Raw genomic sequence first — 14,447 nt, 5'->3', positions numbered from 1 at the left:
CGCAGGCAGCTGGCGAAGAGTCTGGGGCAGGCCGGGGAAATCGAGCCTGAAACGGAAGGAATACTGACAGAGTATGGTGTGGATTTCTCTGATTTCTCTTCGGAAGTTCTAGAATGTCTCCCTCAAGACTTGCCCTGGACAATACCACCAGAGGAATTCAGCAAGAGAAGAGATTTAAGGTAAATATGTGAAGGTCTTTAAAAACATGCTTATACCTTTCTGCCTTCTACCTTAACTTTCCTGGGAGCTGGGCTCAGATGTCTCCATTTTTCCATCAACATTCACATTCAGTTCAGTTGAGAATTAAGTGCTTTGTACCAAAGGTTGTGAAATCACAGCCCACCAGCTAAATCCAGTACAGCCGATGAGCTAAGAATTATGTTATATTTTTAAGTGGTTGGAAAAAATTAAAACAAGAGTAATCTTCAAGGAAAACGATGTGAAATTTAAACTTCAGCTTCCATCAAGTTGCATTGGAACACAGCCATGCTTTATTCAGTTATATGTTATTGTCCGTGGGTATGTTTTCACGCTAGAACAGCGGAGCTGAATTGTTGCAGCGAAGACCTGTGGCCTGCGAAGCCTAAGATGTTTGCTCTCTGGCCCTTTGTAGGAAAAGTGTGCTGACCCTGCTCGAGGCCATCCTGGTTTCGAAAGGCACGGCTGCCACCCTCCTTTCCCATCCTCCGCCCTGGAGGTCTGCTCCAACACAGACAGTGTTATCTGGTTAGGAGCGCCCGCCTTGAAGCGGGCCCCTTCAGGCACGGAGCGGAGGATTCAAGCCTCTGTGCTTGGAGCTTCATTTTAAAGCTTTACTTTTAGGTCTGGAATTTGTTGGAAAGTACTCTTGTGGTATTTTTATAACAACATCTTCTTTGAAGATGTTTCTTCATTGTGGGATGTTAGTTCTTTTCTGATATTTCTCTTTAGAATTTGGTTTCAGTGCTGGCATTCATTTTGGATGCCACATGGAGATATTTAGAACCAAGAAACTTTTCACACAACCCACTGAGGCTGTGGCAGGTTTCCTGCTAAGGTCATCCCGTGTCAGAGCCTTTTCCACCGCACTTGCTCGCTCCGTGCGGCTGAACTCACGGTACCTTTGGCTCTTCCTCCACCGAGTTCGAGTGTCCTCCTCCCGCGCTCCCTGTTGCTGCTGCATCTTTTAGGAATTTGCTGCCTTTTGTCCTTTGCTTGCTGAGGGTAAGCAAGGCAAAGGAGATGACACTCCAGCTCCCTTTCCTGCTTGCTGGTGGGTCTGGCGGAGCGCATTACCTCTGAGGCCCATGAACTGAAGCTGTGCTCCTGGCTCCCGGCAGTGGCGACCGTTCCTGGAACTCCCGCGGGCCTGTTCTCTCACCCGAGTAGCTCTGAGAGCTTGGGCCTATAGCCTCACCCTCCACAGACCTTTGTTTTCTCAGATACGAATTGACGGGATTCTTTTCTGAGATCTTTTCATAAATCTAGGAATTTATAAAAAATTTAATGAGAAAAGGTCAGAATGAATGGCTGGACTTTTATTGTTTGAAATGTGTTAGTATAGCCATTCTGCAGTTGCTGTCAACATTTTAAATGGACCTGCCCTTTCACCCCAGTACTCCACTTCCAGGAACCATCCTACTCAAAGAAGCATGCAAGGATATACGTCCGTTACTGCCTTACTGTAAGGACGCTGCTGCTGATGTCTATGGATAAAGCATGGTTAAATAACCTGTGTCGTGTCAGTAAGATAGCGTTCCCGACAGCTGCAAAAAAGGAGCTTGATCTGTGTGCGCTGCCCTAAAAGGGTGGCCGTTATATGTGGCAAAGGGAAAGGAGGAGGTTTCAGAACAGTATGAATATGAGCCTATCTTTTATTCAGTCAAATAACAAGTCTGTCTAACGGTATATACACATGTGTGTACACATAAAAGTACATATGCATAAAAAATTCCTGGAAGGAAAGGAAATTTGGACCTTTCTCTATGGTTATCGACAGTGTATGAACTCAGTAGAGTACTAGACAATATTATACTTTTCTTTTGATAAATTCCTGTATTATTCAAATTATTTGAAAATAACTTATACCTTGTAACAATTTAAATGGGACTATCAGAAAAGAGAGGTGCTCTCCCCTGACTGGTGTGGCTCAGTTGGTCGGGCACCGTCCCACAGACCTGAGGGTCGCCAGTTCCTCCCCATCGGTGCGCCTGCCCGGGTTGCGGTTCCGACCCATCCCTGGTTGGGGCATGTGTGAGAGGCCTCTGTCGTTGTCTCTCACATGATGTTCCTCCCCCTGTCTTTCTCCCTCCTTTCCTCTCTCTCTAAAAAGAAATAAGTAAAATCTTTTAAAGAAAGAGAGAGAGAAGAGAGCTGCTAAATCATTTCTCGTCTGACTCCTGACCTGAAGATGAATAACACGGGGAGTAGCAGGGGCAGAGCCCACTGTGGGTCTCCGTCCCCTCTCGTGGCGGCACCTGCCTTCTTCTCTGGCCCCCGCTGCCTCCTGGGCAGGCCGCGGAGCCGGAGGCCGTGCTCTGCAGAGAGTCTGCCATCGGAACACGCGCTGTGTCCGGCGAGGGGCTCTGCAGATACAGGGGGCAGGTGGGGTGCTCTCTGCGGTTAGCTAGTTCCTAAAAGGGATTTTTTAAAATCACTTTAACCTCTCAGCACTTTCTCCCTGCCTATTATCTCTAGGATTATGTTTCTAAAATTCAAATCTGATTTTCTTTTACTCCTTTGGTCTAAAATCTTTCAACTGCTTCCTGATGCCCTAAAGTAGTAATCCCTAAAAATTGCTGAACATGCATTTCCAGTAATGTATGTTTCTTTATTTTAAAATTACAAGCATACTATTTTACTAATTTATTATGTGCATTGTAAATTTACATAAAAGTAGAAAAATGAAATAATTTTTAAACATTTTCATTTTACTTAAAAAGGTATAGAAAACTTCATATTATTTTATTTTCAATTAAAGTAATGTGATTGAATATTTATTTTTTATAATTTTGCCTTAATAACTTATGATTCAGAAATGAAAACCTCTGATTATAAATTCTGTAAATTTGATACTTAGTTTTGCTTTTAGTGTTATCATAACTGAAAAAGGTATCTGAACTTACTAAGTCATACACTCATTCTTCATCCTACTCATTGATTATATTCAGATTCATTTTGCAGTCCAGCTAATTTCCATCTTTCATGTCAGTTCTTGTAGAGTAATTGACAGGTGCTGCATTGTTAGATTTTTTAAAAAATGGGTTTGTAATCCTTAGTTATTCTTCACTTGGCATCTTTAAACACTAGTTAGAAAATTCTGTTAGAGTTGTGTAAGTGTGTGGATACAAGTAGTTTTAAAGTTTATACACTTAGATCATTTTAGGCTCCCAAACTGTGTAACAATGGAAACACTTCAAAACATTCATTTTTAAAATTTTATCTTCAACACTTGAGTTTCTTGTTCTATTTTTTAATGTCTTTTTTTAATTGTTAAAACATTACCTTTACTCTGAGGGGACAGATTGTGTTTAATTTTGTCTAAATATCTGCTCAGTAGATATGATTGATAGTCATTTGTTTTTAATCCCCACCTGAGGATATGTTTTTATTGATTTGAGAGAGGAAGGCGGGTGGGTGGGGGAGGGGAGAGATGAAGGGAGAGACAGATAGACGGACATTGATCAGTTGCTTCCCATATGTGCCCCACAAACCCACTGCCTAGGCACGTGCCCTGACCGGGATTCAAGTCCATGACCTTGTGGGATACAAAACAGCACTCCAGTCAACTGAGCCACCCGGGCAGAGCGACAGTCACTGTTTGAAATCATAAGGTGACTGATTATGAATTCGTACTAGGAGAGGAAGATATGTCCTGGGTTTGGTGGTGGTAGTGTTATTATTAGTTTAGTTTATCTGTAATCTTCGGATCTTTGCAATAATCTTTTTTAGCCACTTGCCTATGCTATAAGGATTAGTTTAGCTAAAACTAGATAATTTCTGGAAATACCCACGGGTGGCTGAAAGCGCAGGAACGAACGGGAGTGCCGGCATCACCGCCGCAGTGGGCTGGAATGCCGGCCCTCCCCTGCACAGCCCGCTCACCCCCCGACCCGCACACCTGGGAGGTGCCAGGCGTCATCCATGTGGTCGTACAGTCATGGTCAGGTTTTTAGTTTTTACAATAAACAACATAAAGAGAAGCCTATGGTCTGCTGAAGTATTGGCATTTGATCACCTTTCCCTTCTCTTTGACTGGTCTCGTGATAGATTTATTAAGTTCTTCAACTAATGAGCATGCACTGAACACCCTCCGCGGGCAGTGGGGCGTCACCGCGGAGTGCACTCGCGGTCGCGGCAGAGGAGCCGGAGCCCCATGCTGAGCAGCAGTGGGGCAGGGCTTGCCGGGGAGGAGAGAGGAGCGTGGCACAGGGGCTAGTGATACGGTGACTCCTTGTCCTCGGGCTCCGGTCAGGGCCTTCGCGGGGGTTTATGCATAGGGGCTTTCCCAGGAAGGGGTCCCAGAGCACACTATAAGCGTGTCCTGTGAGTGAATTAACACATATTCCACAAATCCCTAAACAAAACCTTCTAATTCTCTTCCCTGTCCCTCCCGTCTTCTCTCCTGTATACAGTTATTTACACAAGTTATTATACTCGTGTACGTGTATATATTATACGACAAGTATCCAGTCAGTCACTGGAAACGCAAGGACAAGTAAGGCCCGGTCTGTGTTCTTCAGCACTCTGCTGGTTCTCAGCGGGAGATTCATGCTCAGATAAATCACCGCGGAGTAGGTCGAGTGCTGTAACACCCGAGCAGACTGTCAGGGTCACTGGTACTCGAGGTGACGTGGGAGGAGTGAGCAGGTATAGAGCAGAGCGCCTGAGAGTGGCTAGAGCAGGCTTCGTCCTCACGGTGAGCTGCGGCTGCAGGGACGGTGGCTTGTTCCCCGACACGCCCGGGTCCTTTCGTGACGGGGCTCACGGCTCCTGGGGTTGCGATGGCTTCTTGACCCCTCTGCTGAGCCGCCCCGCCGCGGGCTCGCAGTGTCTCTCTGGCTCTGGCTGCGCGAGGGCTTCAACATGCCCGTTTAGGTTTGGTATTTGAACAATTATATTTGGAACAGAAAAGTTCCATCCATCTTTAAACCTCATAATCCAATTATGTCAGTAAAATTCCAGTTTTTTAGTCCAATGGAATTGGGGTAATATTTTGCAAACTGAAGTTGAGAGAAATAGTGTTTATTTTGAAAAGAAAAATGGTTGGTTAGCAATTTTCAAGAAGGAAGGCTGGTGTGAACTCCCAGGGGCGATCTGGCCCTTCTGATTGGGAGCACCGTTCTTCTGGACCTGAAGCTCCGTCTCTGGAGAATCCCTGCTCGCACGGCCTAGACCTGCAGCTCTCTTGGGCAGGGCATTTGAGGTGAAAAAAAAAGAAAAAGAAAAAGAAAAAAGAAAGAAGAAAGAAAGCAATACCAACACTGCAAGCCTTTGGGGATCTGGAGAGATTGCATCCACGGCAACTGCTTAAATGGGTTGCGCCAGAAGCCCAAGAAACCCAAGTTTACTTCTGAGGCTGACTCCAATAATTAGCCCATTTCATTGATACTGTTTTGTTTCCTTTGTTGCTAAACTAGAATAGAAAACCAAAGCTTAAAAGCTCAACTAGAGTGGAAAATGAACACCTAAATATTGGAGGGGGAAAATACCACGCTAAACTGATTTTTATATTTTTCCTATAGTCAGTTAAGATTGGGGAAGTTTGGGTCACGTCACTTTTTGGTAAAACTGTGAGTTTCATTGACATGGAGGTGGTTTCTATAGATTTTTTACAGGAGAACTCGTGGATATCTGTTTCTTTACTATTCCCTCAATGAAAAGGAAGCCCAGTGACCTCCACCAGACCATTACAAATGTGAAACTTGGCACTTAAAATTGCTTGCTCTAAATTTTCCAATTGCTTTCTTTTTTTTCCATTTAATGTCGTTCTGCCAACTAGTGATTTTATTATTATAAACAGGACATTGTATTCACTTTTAAGAAGAAATATGAAGCTGGAGGTAAAATTACAAACTGCAGCTTCTCGGCTGCCAAAATAGAAAACAATGAACTAAAAATACTGAGCACAGAAAGGGTGTTGTGGTAAGAAATATTGAAATATCTTCAGGATGGAAGTGCTCCAAGTAGACAGAAATTTCCTCTCACTCCAGGTAAAACCAACCTTGAAATAGCAACTTGAAAGGAGAGACATATAACACTAACCTCCTTCAGGTCAACCCTCTCGTGGGAAAGCTTTCAAACATAACGAACATTAAATGACTAATAATCTTGCTGTTGATCAGGAAGTCCAGTGTGATTAAATTGCCATTTAGGAAGGGTCCCTCTGGTAAGGGTGTGTGGCAGCACAGAAGGGGCACTAGAAGTCAGTCCTTGCCCTCTCAGGGACTAGCGGGTAACCTTGGGCCAGTCCGTTGAACTTGGGAAGACAGAGAAAGAGAAAGCAATTTCACCTTTTGTGGATTTGTTGACCAGGTTAGGATTCTCCAAAAGGTGTTGGTAGGTCACAAGTTCTTTGGGATTTCAGTTAGTGTCACAGAGAGAAAGAGGCCCGTAGGCATGTGTTTTTAGAAAGCAGTGGGTTAATGGATTTCCTAGAACTTCTTCTCACGGGTCATCTTGTGGAAGTGCCATGCTCCTCAGAATACACTTTGAAATTGCTAAACTAGGTATTTCAAAATGTGCTAGCTCCAACAGTGTGTGACTGTGTGTTTAAGATGTTCTTTCTGAGTTTCTAAGCATCCCTCTCATTCTTGGACTTGAAAGAAAATGATATCCCGTTGGTGAGTATGTGCCACATTTATCTGGCAAATAAATACTGACTGTACCTCACCACGGGCAACACAAGAGATCCGAGGATCGTTCTATAAACCTCAGCTCCTCCACTGCCAAGGGGACCCCTTCTTTCCTTACCTGGAGGGAAGTAAGATTAAGTTGTTCTGCATTAACTGGGAAGCTCTCGTGTCATTTAAACTACTGAGAATATTACTCCTTTTCTGTAAGTCCCAATTCACTGTGCGTGAAATTACAAGAGACTCATGGATAGTAACTAAGATTAGTGGGTCCTAAAGTAGATACACAACTGGATATTCGTAATTGTAAGTACTTGAGTAGTTTGTCAACCCATAAAATTAGTGTTGACAAATTATACCACTCTTAGAGAAGACAAATATTGAAAGATAGAGATTTCATCTGATCAGGTGGAAAAATGCCTATTGGCAGAGAAGATTTGAATTTATACCCAGAAGTAACTATAGCATTGTGGAAACAAGTTCACAGGAGAGATCACTAATTTCTATAAATTCTAAATAAAATGTGTTTGGAAATTATACTGTAATGACATAAAAAGACTTTTTGTATGGGTCTTCTAGAATTCGGAGTAAACTATTGGGGTATAAAATATTTAAGGGTGGCAAAGTCTTTTTACTTTTTTTATGTTGAGATATTCAAATACCATAAAATTCACCTTTTTTAAATGTACAATTTAGTAGTTTCTTGTATAGTTTCAAAGTTGTGCAACCATCGCCACTAATTCCCGAGCATTTTCATCATCCTCAAAAGAAATCCCATTCGATTAGCAGTCACTCCCCATGTCCTCTACCCCCGGCTCCTGTTAACAACCAAACTGCTTTCTGTCTGCACGAATTTTCCCTCTTCTGGGGTCAAAAAATAAGTAGCCTTTTGTATCTGGCTTCTTTCACTTGGAATAATGCTCTCAAGATTCATCCATGTTGTAGCATGTATCATGTATCACTCCAGTCCTTTTTATGGCTGAACAGTATTTCATTGCATAGATATAGCACATTTTTTAAAAATATATTCTATTGATTATGCTATTAGGTTGTCCTATTCCCCCCCTTTATTCCCCTCTGCCCTGCACACCCCCTCCCATCCACATTCCCCCCCTCAGTTCATGTCCATGGATCATACATGTAAGTTCTTTGGCTTCTGCATTTCCTATACTATTCTTAACCACCCCCTGTCTATTTTCTACCTACCATCTATGCTGCTTGTTCTCTGTACCTTTTCCCCTTCTCTCCCCCAAACCAATCCCCTGCTGATAACCCTCCATGTGATCTTCATTTCTGTGATTCTGTTCCTGTTCTAGTTGTTTGCTTAGTTTGTTTTTGTTTTTGGTGTGATTGTTAATAACTTTGAGTTTTTTGTCATTTTATTGTTCATATTTTTTATCTTCTTTTTCTTAGTTAAGTCCCTTTAACATTGCATATAATAAGGGCTTGATGATGATGAAGTCCTTTAACTTGACTTTATCTGGGAAGCACTTTATCTGCCCTTCCATCCTAAATGAAAGCTTTGCTGGATAGAGCAATCTGGGATGTAGGTCCTTGCCTTTCATGACTTGGAATACTTCTTCCCAGCCCTTCTTGCCTATAAGGTCTCTTTTGAGAAATCAGTTGACAGTCTGATGGGAACTCCTTTGTAGGTAACTGTCTCCTTTTCTCTTGCTTCTTTTAAGATTCTCTCCTTGTCTTTAATCTTGGTTAATGTAATTATGATGTGCCTTGGTGTGTGCTTCCTTGGGTCCAACTTCTTTGGGGCTCTCTGAGCTTCCTGGACTTTCTGGAAGTCTATTTCCTTTGCCAGATTGGGGAAGTTCTCTGTCATTTGTTCAAATAAGTTTTCAATTTCTTGCTCTTCCTCTTCTCTTTTTGGTGCCCCTGTGATTTGGATGTTGGAATGTTGAAGATGTCCTGGAGGTCCCTAAGCCTGTCACTTTTTTGAATTCTTGTTTCTTCCTTCTGTTCTGGTTGAATGTTTCTTTCTTCCTTGTGGTCTGCACTGTTGGTCTGAGTCCCAGTTTCCTTCTCGTCACTGTTGGTTCCCTGTACGTTTTCCTTTATTTCACCAAGCATAGCCTTCATTTTTTCATCTAATTTGTGGTCATATTCAACCAATTCTGTGAGCATCCTGATTACCAGTGTTTTGAACTGTGCATCTGATGGTTGGCTATCTCTTCATTGCTTAGTTGTATTTGTTCTATAGCTTTGATCTGTTCTTTCATTTGGGCCTTTGTCTCAGCACGCCTGTTATGTGGTAAGGGGTAGAGCCTTATGTGTTCACCAGGGTGGGGCAACCCACATTGCTGCGTTGTGACGCTGTCTGTGGGGCCCGGTCCAAGACGGAACAATGGTGCTTGCTCCACTCTCTGCCAGTTTTCAGTCGCTTCGCCCGCTTCTCACAATCAAATTGGGCCCTTCTGGTGCTGGTTCCCGGGTGGATTTGTGTACGTTCTAGGACCGTGTGGGTCTCTCCAACAAACTCTCCTGTGAGGCTGGGACGCTGTTCCGCTGCCTCAAACCCCACTGGTGTTTTCAATCAGAGGTTTGAGGCTTTACTACCCAGCACTGGAACCCTGGGTTTGTGGTCTTGCTCCCCAGTTGTTCCTCCTGGTTTGTCTGCACACAAATGTGGGACCCCCCACTCCACAATCCACCGCCTCACCGGGTCCACCAGCTGCTGCCTTTCCCGCCCCAGTCCTCCAGCCACCACCACCTTGCCGGGAGCCCTCTCAGCCTGGCTGCCTGCCTCCACCCCTCCTACCAGCCTGGATAAATGTTTCTTCTTTAACTCCTTGGTTGTCAGACTTCCATACAGTTTGATTTTCTGTCCGTTGTGGTTGGTTTTTGTTTTTAAATTGTTGTTGTCCTTTTGGTTATGCGAAGAAGCACAGTGTGTCTGTCTATGCACGCCTCCGTCTTGGCCAGAAGTCTTCATTGCATGGATAGAGCACATTCTATTTATCTGTTTATGGACAGATATTTGGTTGTTTTTCACTCTCTGACTGTTATGGATGCTGCTGTGAATATTTGTGAGCAGGATTTTTTGTAGACATGTTTTCAAATGGAATTGCTGGGTCATGCAGTCAGTCTAAATTTAACCTTTTGAGTAACTGTCAAACTGTCTTTCAAAGTGGCTGTACTCTTTCTTACTGCCACCCACAATGTATGAAGGTTGCAAATGCTCCATGTCCTCACCAACAGCTGTTACTTGTATTTGTAAGTACAGCCATCTTTAAGGGTGCGAGATAGTATCTCATTGTGGTTTGGATTTGTATTTCTTTAATGACTAATGAAGGACACTAAACATGGTTTTGTGTGCTATTGGCCATTTTGTATCTTCTTTCAAGAAATTGCCTATTCAGATTCTTGCCCATTTTAAAATTAGATTGCCTTTATATTATTGAGTTATGAATACCAGTTCTTTATCAGATGTGTGATTTGCAAATATTTTCTTCCACTTGTGGGTTGTCTTTTTACTTTCTTGATGCTGTTCTTTGAAGCACAAGGGTTTCCAACTTTGATGAAGTCAAATTTACTTGCGTTTTCTTTGGTTGCCTGTGCTTTTGGTGTCCCATATCTAAGAAACCATTGGCTAGTTCCAGATCACAAAGATTTCAACCTGTTTTATTTTCTGAGCTTTATAGTTTTAGCTTTCATTTATGCTTATGATCCATTTTTAGTTAAATTTTGTATATGGTGTGATGTACGGGTCAAACTTTCTTATTTGGCATATAGATATACAGTGTCTCAGCACCACAGTAAAAAACTTGTTCAAAAGATGATTGATTCCTTATGCATTGAATTGTCTTGGCACCCTTTTGAAAATCAATTGGCCGTAAATGTTTGTGTTTATTACTGGACTCTCAGTTCTGTTGCATACATACATATACATATATCTATATCTATCTATCTATCATCTATCTATCTATCATCTATCTATCTATCTATCTATCTATCTATCTATCTATCTATCTTCTGTCTTTATGGCAATACCACTCTGTCTACATTACCATAACGTGGTATTAAGTTTGAAATTGGAAAGAGTGAGTCTTTCAACTTTGCATTTTTTCCCAACTTTTTTACTCTTCTGGGTCACTTGCATTTCCATATTACTCTGAGGATCAGTTTGTCAATTTCTGCCAAAGAAAGAAAAGGAGCCAGGATTTTGATAGGGGTCTTGTTGAATCTGTAGATTAGTTTGGGGAGTATTGTCATTAAGTCTTCCAACCCATGGACATTAGATCTTTAATTTCCTGCAATGTTGTTTTGTAGTTTTCAGTATATAAGGCTTATGCTTCTTTTGTAAAAATTAATTCCTAAGTATCTTTTCTCTTTTTATGCCATTTCAAGTGAAATTACTTTCTTAATTTTCAGATTGTTCATTGCTAACATACAGAAATAAAATTGATGTTTGTATATAAATCTTATATTGTGCAACTTTGCAGAACTCATTTATTTTTAGCTCTAATAGTTTTTTGTGGATGCCTTAGGATTTTTATATTTAGAAGATTGTCATCTACAAATAGAGATAGTGTTACTTTTCCGACCTGGATGCCTGTTTATTTCCTTTTCTTGCCAACTTTCTCTGGCTAGACCCTCCAGTACAGTGTTGAATAGTAGTAGCCCCAGGGGGCCTCCTTGTCTTGTTCTTGATCTTAAGGGGAAACCATTCAGGCTTACAATATTCTTTATAATGTGAGCCGTGGTGTTTTTTGTAGATGCCTTTAGTCAAGGTGAACGCAGTTTTTTATTTCTAGTGTTTTTCTCATGAATTTTCTGGATTTTGTGAAGAAGTTTATCTATGTCTGTGTGATTTTTGTCCTTTTTTAATATACTGTATTTCATTGATTGACTTCTGTATGTTGAACCAACCTTGCATTCCTGGGTTAAATCTCACTTACCATGATGTATAATCCTTTTTACATCACTAGATTTGGCTTGTTAGTTAGTGTTCTGTTGAGGATTTTTGCATCTGTATTTCTAAGGGATCATGGTCTGTAATTTTCTTTTGATTGCTTTGTTTTTTTGTTTGAGGATTACACAGACCCTGCATAATAAGTTTTAGAAGACTTTGTGGAGAACTGGTGTTAATTCTTCTTTAAATATTGAGTGAAATTTGCCAGTGCAGTCGTCTGATCCTGTGCTTTTCTTTCTGGGAAATTTTAGAATTATTATTCAATTTGTTGTTATAGGTCTTTTGAACTTTTGCATTTTCTGGTTTTTTTTTTTTCAGTTGATTTTTTTTTAGAAGAGAGAGAGGACAGGAGAGAGAAAGAGAAACATTGGTTTGTTGTTCCACTCATTTATGCATTTGTTGGTTGCTTCTTGGATGTGTTCTGACTGGGGATTGAACTTGCAACCTTGGTATACTGAGACAATACTCAAACCAAATGAGTAATCTGGCCAGAGCTCTGTTTGTTCTTAAATCAGTTTCAGTAGTGTGTACCTTTCTATAAGTTTGCCCTTTTTGTTTTTTAAAACTTTTATTATATTTTATTGATAATGCTATTATAGTTGTCCCAATTTTACCCTCTTTGCCTCTGTCCACCCAGCATCCCCCACTTGCTCAGGGAATTCCCACACCATTGTTCACGTCCATGGGTCAAGCTAACATGAAGAACAGATTCAGAATCATGGATATGAAGAGTGTTTTGATGGATGCCAGATGGGAGGCAGGAGGGGGGAATGGGTGAAGAGGTGAGGGGATTAAGAAGCACAATGAGGTAGTTACAGAATAGCCACAGGGGTGTAAAGTAAAGGATTGGAAAGAGAGCAGCCAAACGTGTTAGCTTAGTTTGTTTTTTAGATTCGGTTGTTGATAGATAAGTATTTATTGCCATTTTATTGTTCATAGTTTTTATCTTCTTTTCTTAAATAAGTCCCTTTAACATTTCATATAATAATGGTTTGGTGATAGTGAACTCCTTTAATTTTTTCTTATCCTGGTAGCTCTTTATCTGCTGTTCCCTTCTAAATGATATCTTTGCTGGGTAGAGCATTTTTGGCTGTAGGTCCTGCTTTTCATGACTGAATATTTCTTGCCAGTCCCTTCTAGCCTGCAGTGTTTCTTTTGAGAAATCAACTGACAGTCTTATGGTAACTTCCCTGTAAGTAACTAACTGCTTCTCTCTTGCTGCTTTTAAGATCTCGCTTATTCTTTAACTTTTAGCATTTTAATTGTAATGTATCTTGGGGTGGGCCTCTTTGCATCCATCTTGTTCAGGACTCTCTGTGCTTCCTGGAGTTGCATGTCTATTCACTTCACCAAATTAGGGAAGGGTTTTGTTTTTTTTTTCCCCTGTAATTTTTTCAAATGGATTTCCAGTTTCTTGCTCTTTCTCTTCCATTCTGGCACCCCTATGATGCAAATTCTGGGACATTTGAAGTTGTCCCAGAGGCTGCTTACACTATCATTATTATTTTTTTTATTCTTTTTTAAAACGTGTTGTAACTGGTTGTTTTTGGTTCCTTATGTTCCAAATCATTGATTTGATTCTCAGCTTCATCCACTCTACTGTTGTTTCCTTGTAAATTGTTCTTTATTTTAGTTAGTGAATCCTTTATTTCTGACTGGATCTCTTTTATGCTGTTGTGGTCCTAAGTTCCTGGAGCATCCTTATAACCATTGTTTTGAGCTCTGCATCTGATAGATTGGTTATCCCCATTTTGTTTAGTTCTTTTTCTGGAGTTTTGTTCTGTTCTTTCATTTGGGCCATGTTCTTTGTCTCCTTATGTTGGCAGCCTTCCTGTTTTTGTTTCTATGTATTTAGGTAGAGCTGCTTTGACCCTGTGTCTTGGTGGCATGGCCTAATATAGTAGGTGTCCTGTAGGTCAAGTGGTGTAGCCTATCACCCAAGCTGGGTACTCAAGGTGTGCCCTTTGTGTTGGCTGAGTACACCCTCCTCTTGTAGTTGAGCCTTGATTGCTGTTGACAGGTCAAAGGAGGGATTTATCCAGGCCAGTCAGCTGCAAGGACTGGCTGTGACCACTGACCACCAGCCTCAGCCCTCTATTGAGGATCAGCTTTTCAGGGGCAGAGTGGTGGTGCTCCAGGGTGTAGCTGTCCACTGGGTATGCAGGTTCTGGGGTTTCCTGGGTGGTGAGGGCAAGGTCAGCCCCCACCTATGTTCTGCCTGTGGCTACCCTGAATGAACTATAAAGCAATCTGAAATGGCTGCTACTTATGCTGGGTTTGCAGATTTCCAGGGGAAGCCAAGCTGTGAATCTAGGCTGGCTTCTGGTAGTGTCAGTCCTTGGGCCACTTAACAAGAACTTTGGGGGCCAGGTGCTCGCTGTTACTTGTTTGAGAGGATTTAGGAAGTTGTGAAGCATGAGCCAAGACCAGCCATTTGTATGGAAAGTCACCATTAACAGCTTGGGTGGGGCCATAGTTGGGTGAGACAGGAGTCTCAGAGGATCTCCAGGCAGGGCCAAGGATGTTAGCCAGGTTGATGGAGTCTCAGATATGGCACCTGCCTCTGTGGCTCTGCGGGGGAAGGTTTCAGAAAAGGACAATGACTTCTGCCCACCTTTCTGTCTGGGATAAGGCTATCCTTAGCTCTTGCCTTGATGCCAGACACGTCAGATTCTCCCTGTGTGCCACTGTTG

At 41.9% G+C, this 14,447-nt stretch overlaps 1 protein-coding gene across 4 annotated transcripts in view; it reads left to right on the top strand.

The window, feature by feature from the left end:
* DIS3L2 (DIS3 like 3'-5' exoribonuclease 2) overlaps nucleotides 1-14,447 on the top strand; it is a 269,396-nt gene that overhangs the window by 116,224 nt on the left and 138,725 nt on the right. For all 4 annotated transcript variants that reach the window (XM_045845838.1, XM_045845836.1, XM_045845839.1 and 1 more), the window contains one exon: nucleotides 6-179. In XM_045845838.1, coding sequence (XP_045701794.1) covers nucleotides 6-179 — 174 coding nt within the window. The remainder of the gene's footprint in view (nucleotides 1-5; nucleotides 180-14,447) is intronic.

This window comes from Phyllostomus hastatus, unplaced genomic scaffold (assembly GCF_019186645.2).
Source record: "Phyllostomus hastatus isolate PE091 unplaced genomic scaffold, TTU_PhHast_1.1 phas_contig_477, whole genome shotgun sequence".
NCBI lineage: Eukaryota > Metazoa > Chordata > Mammalia > Chiroptera > Phyllostomidae > Phyllostomus > Phyllostomus hastatus.
Note: the sequence above shows the minus strand (reverse complement) of the source record. Positions and strands in the feature narration are given on the sequence as shown.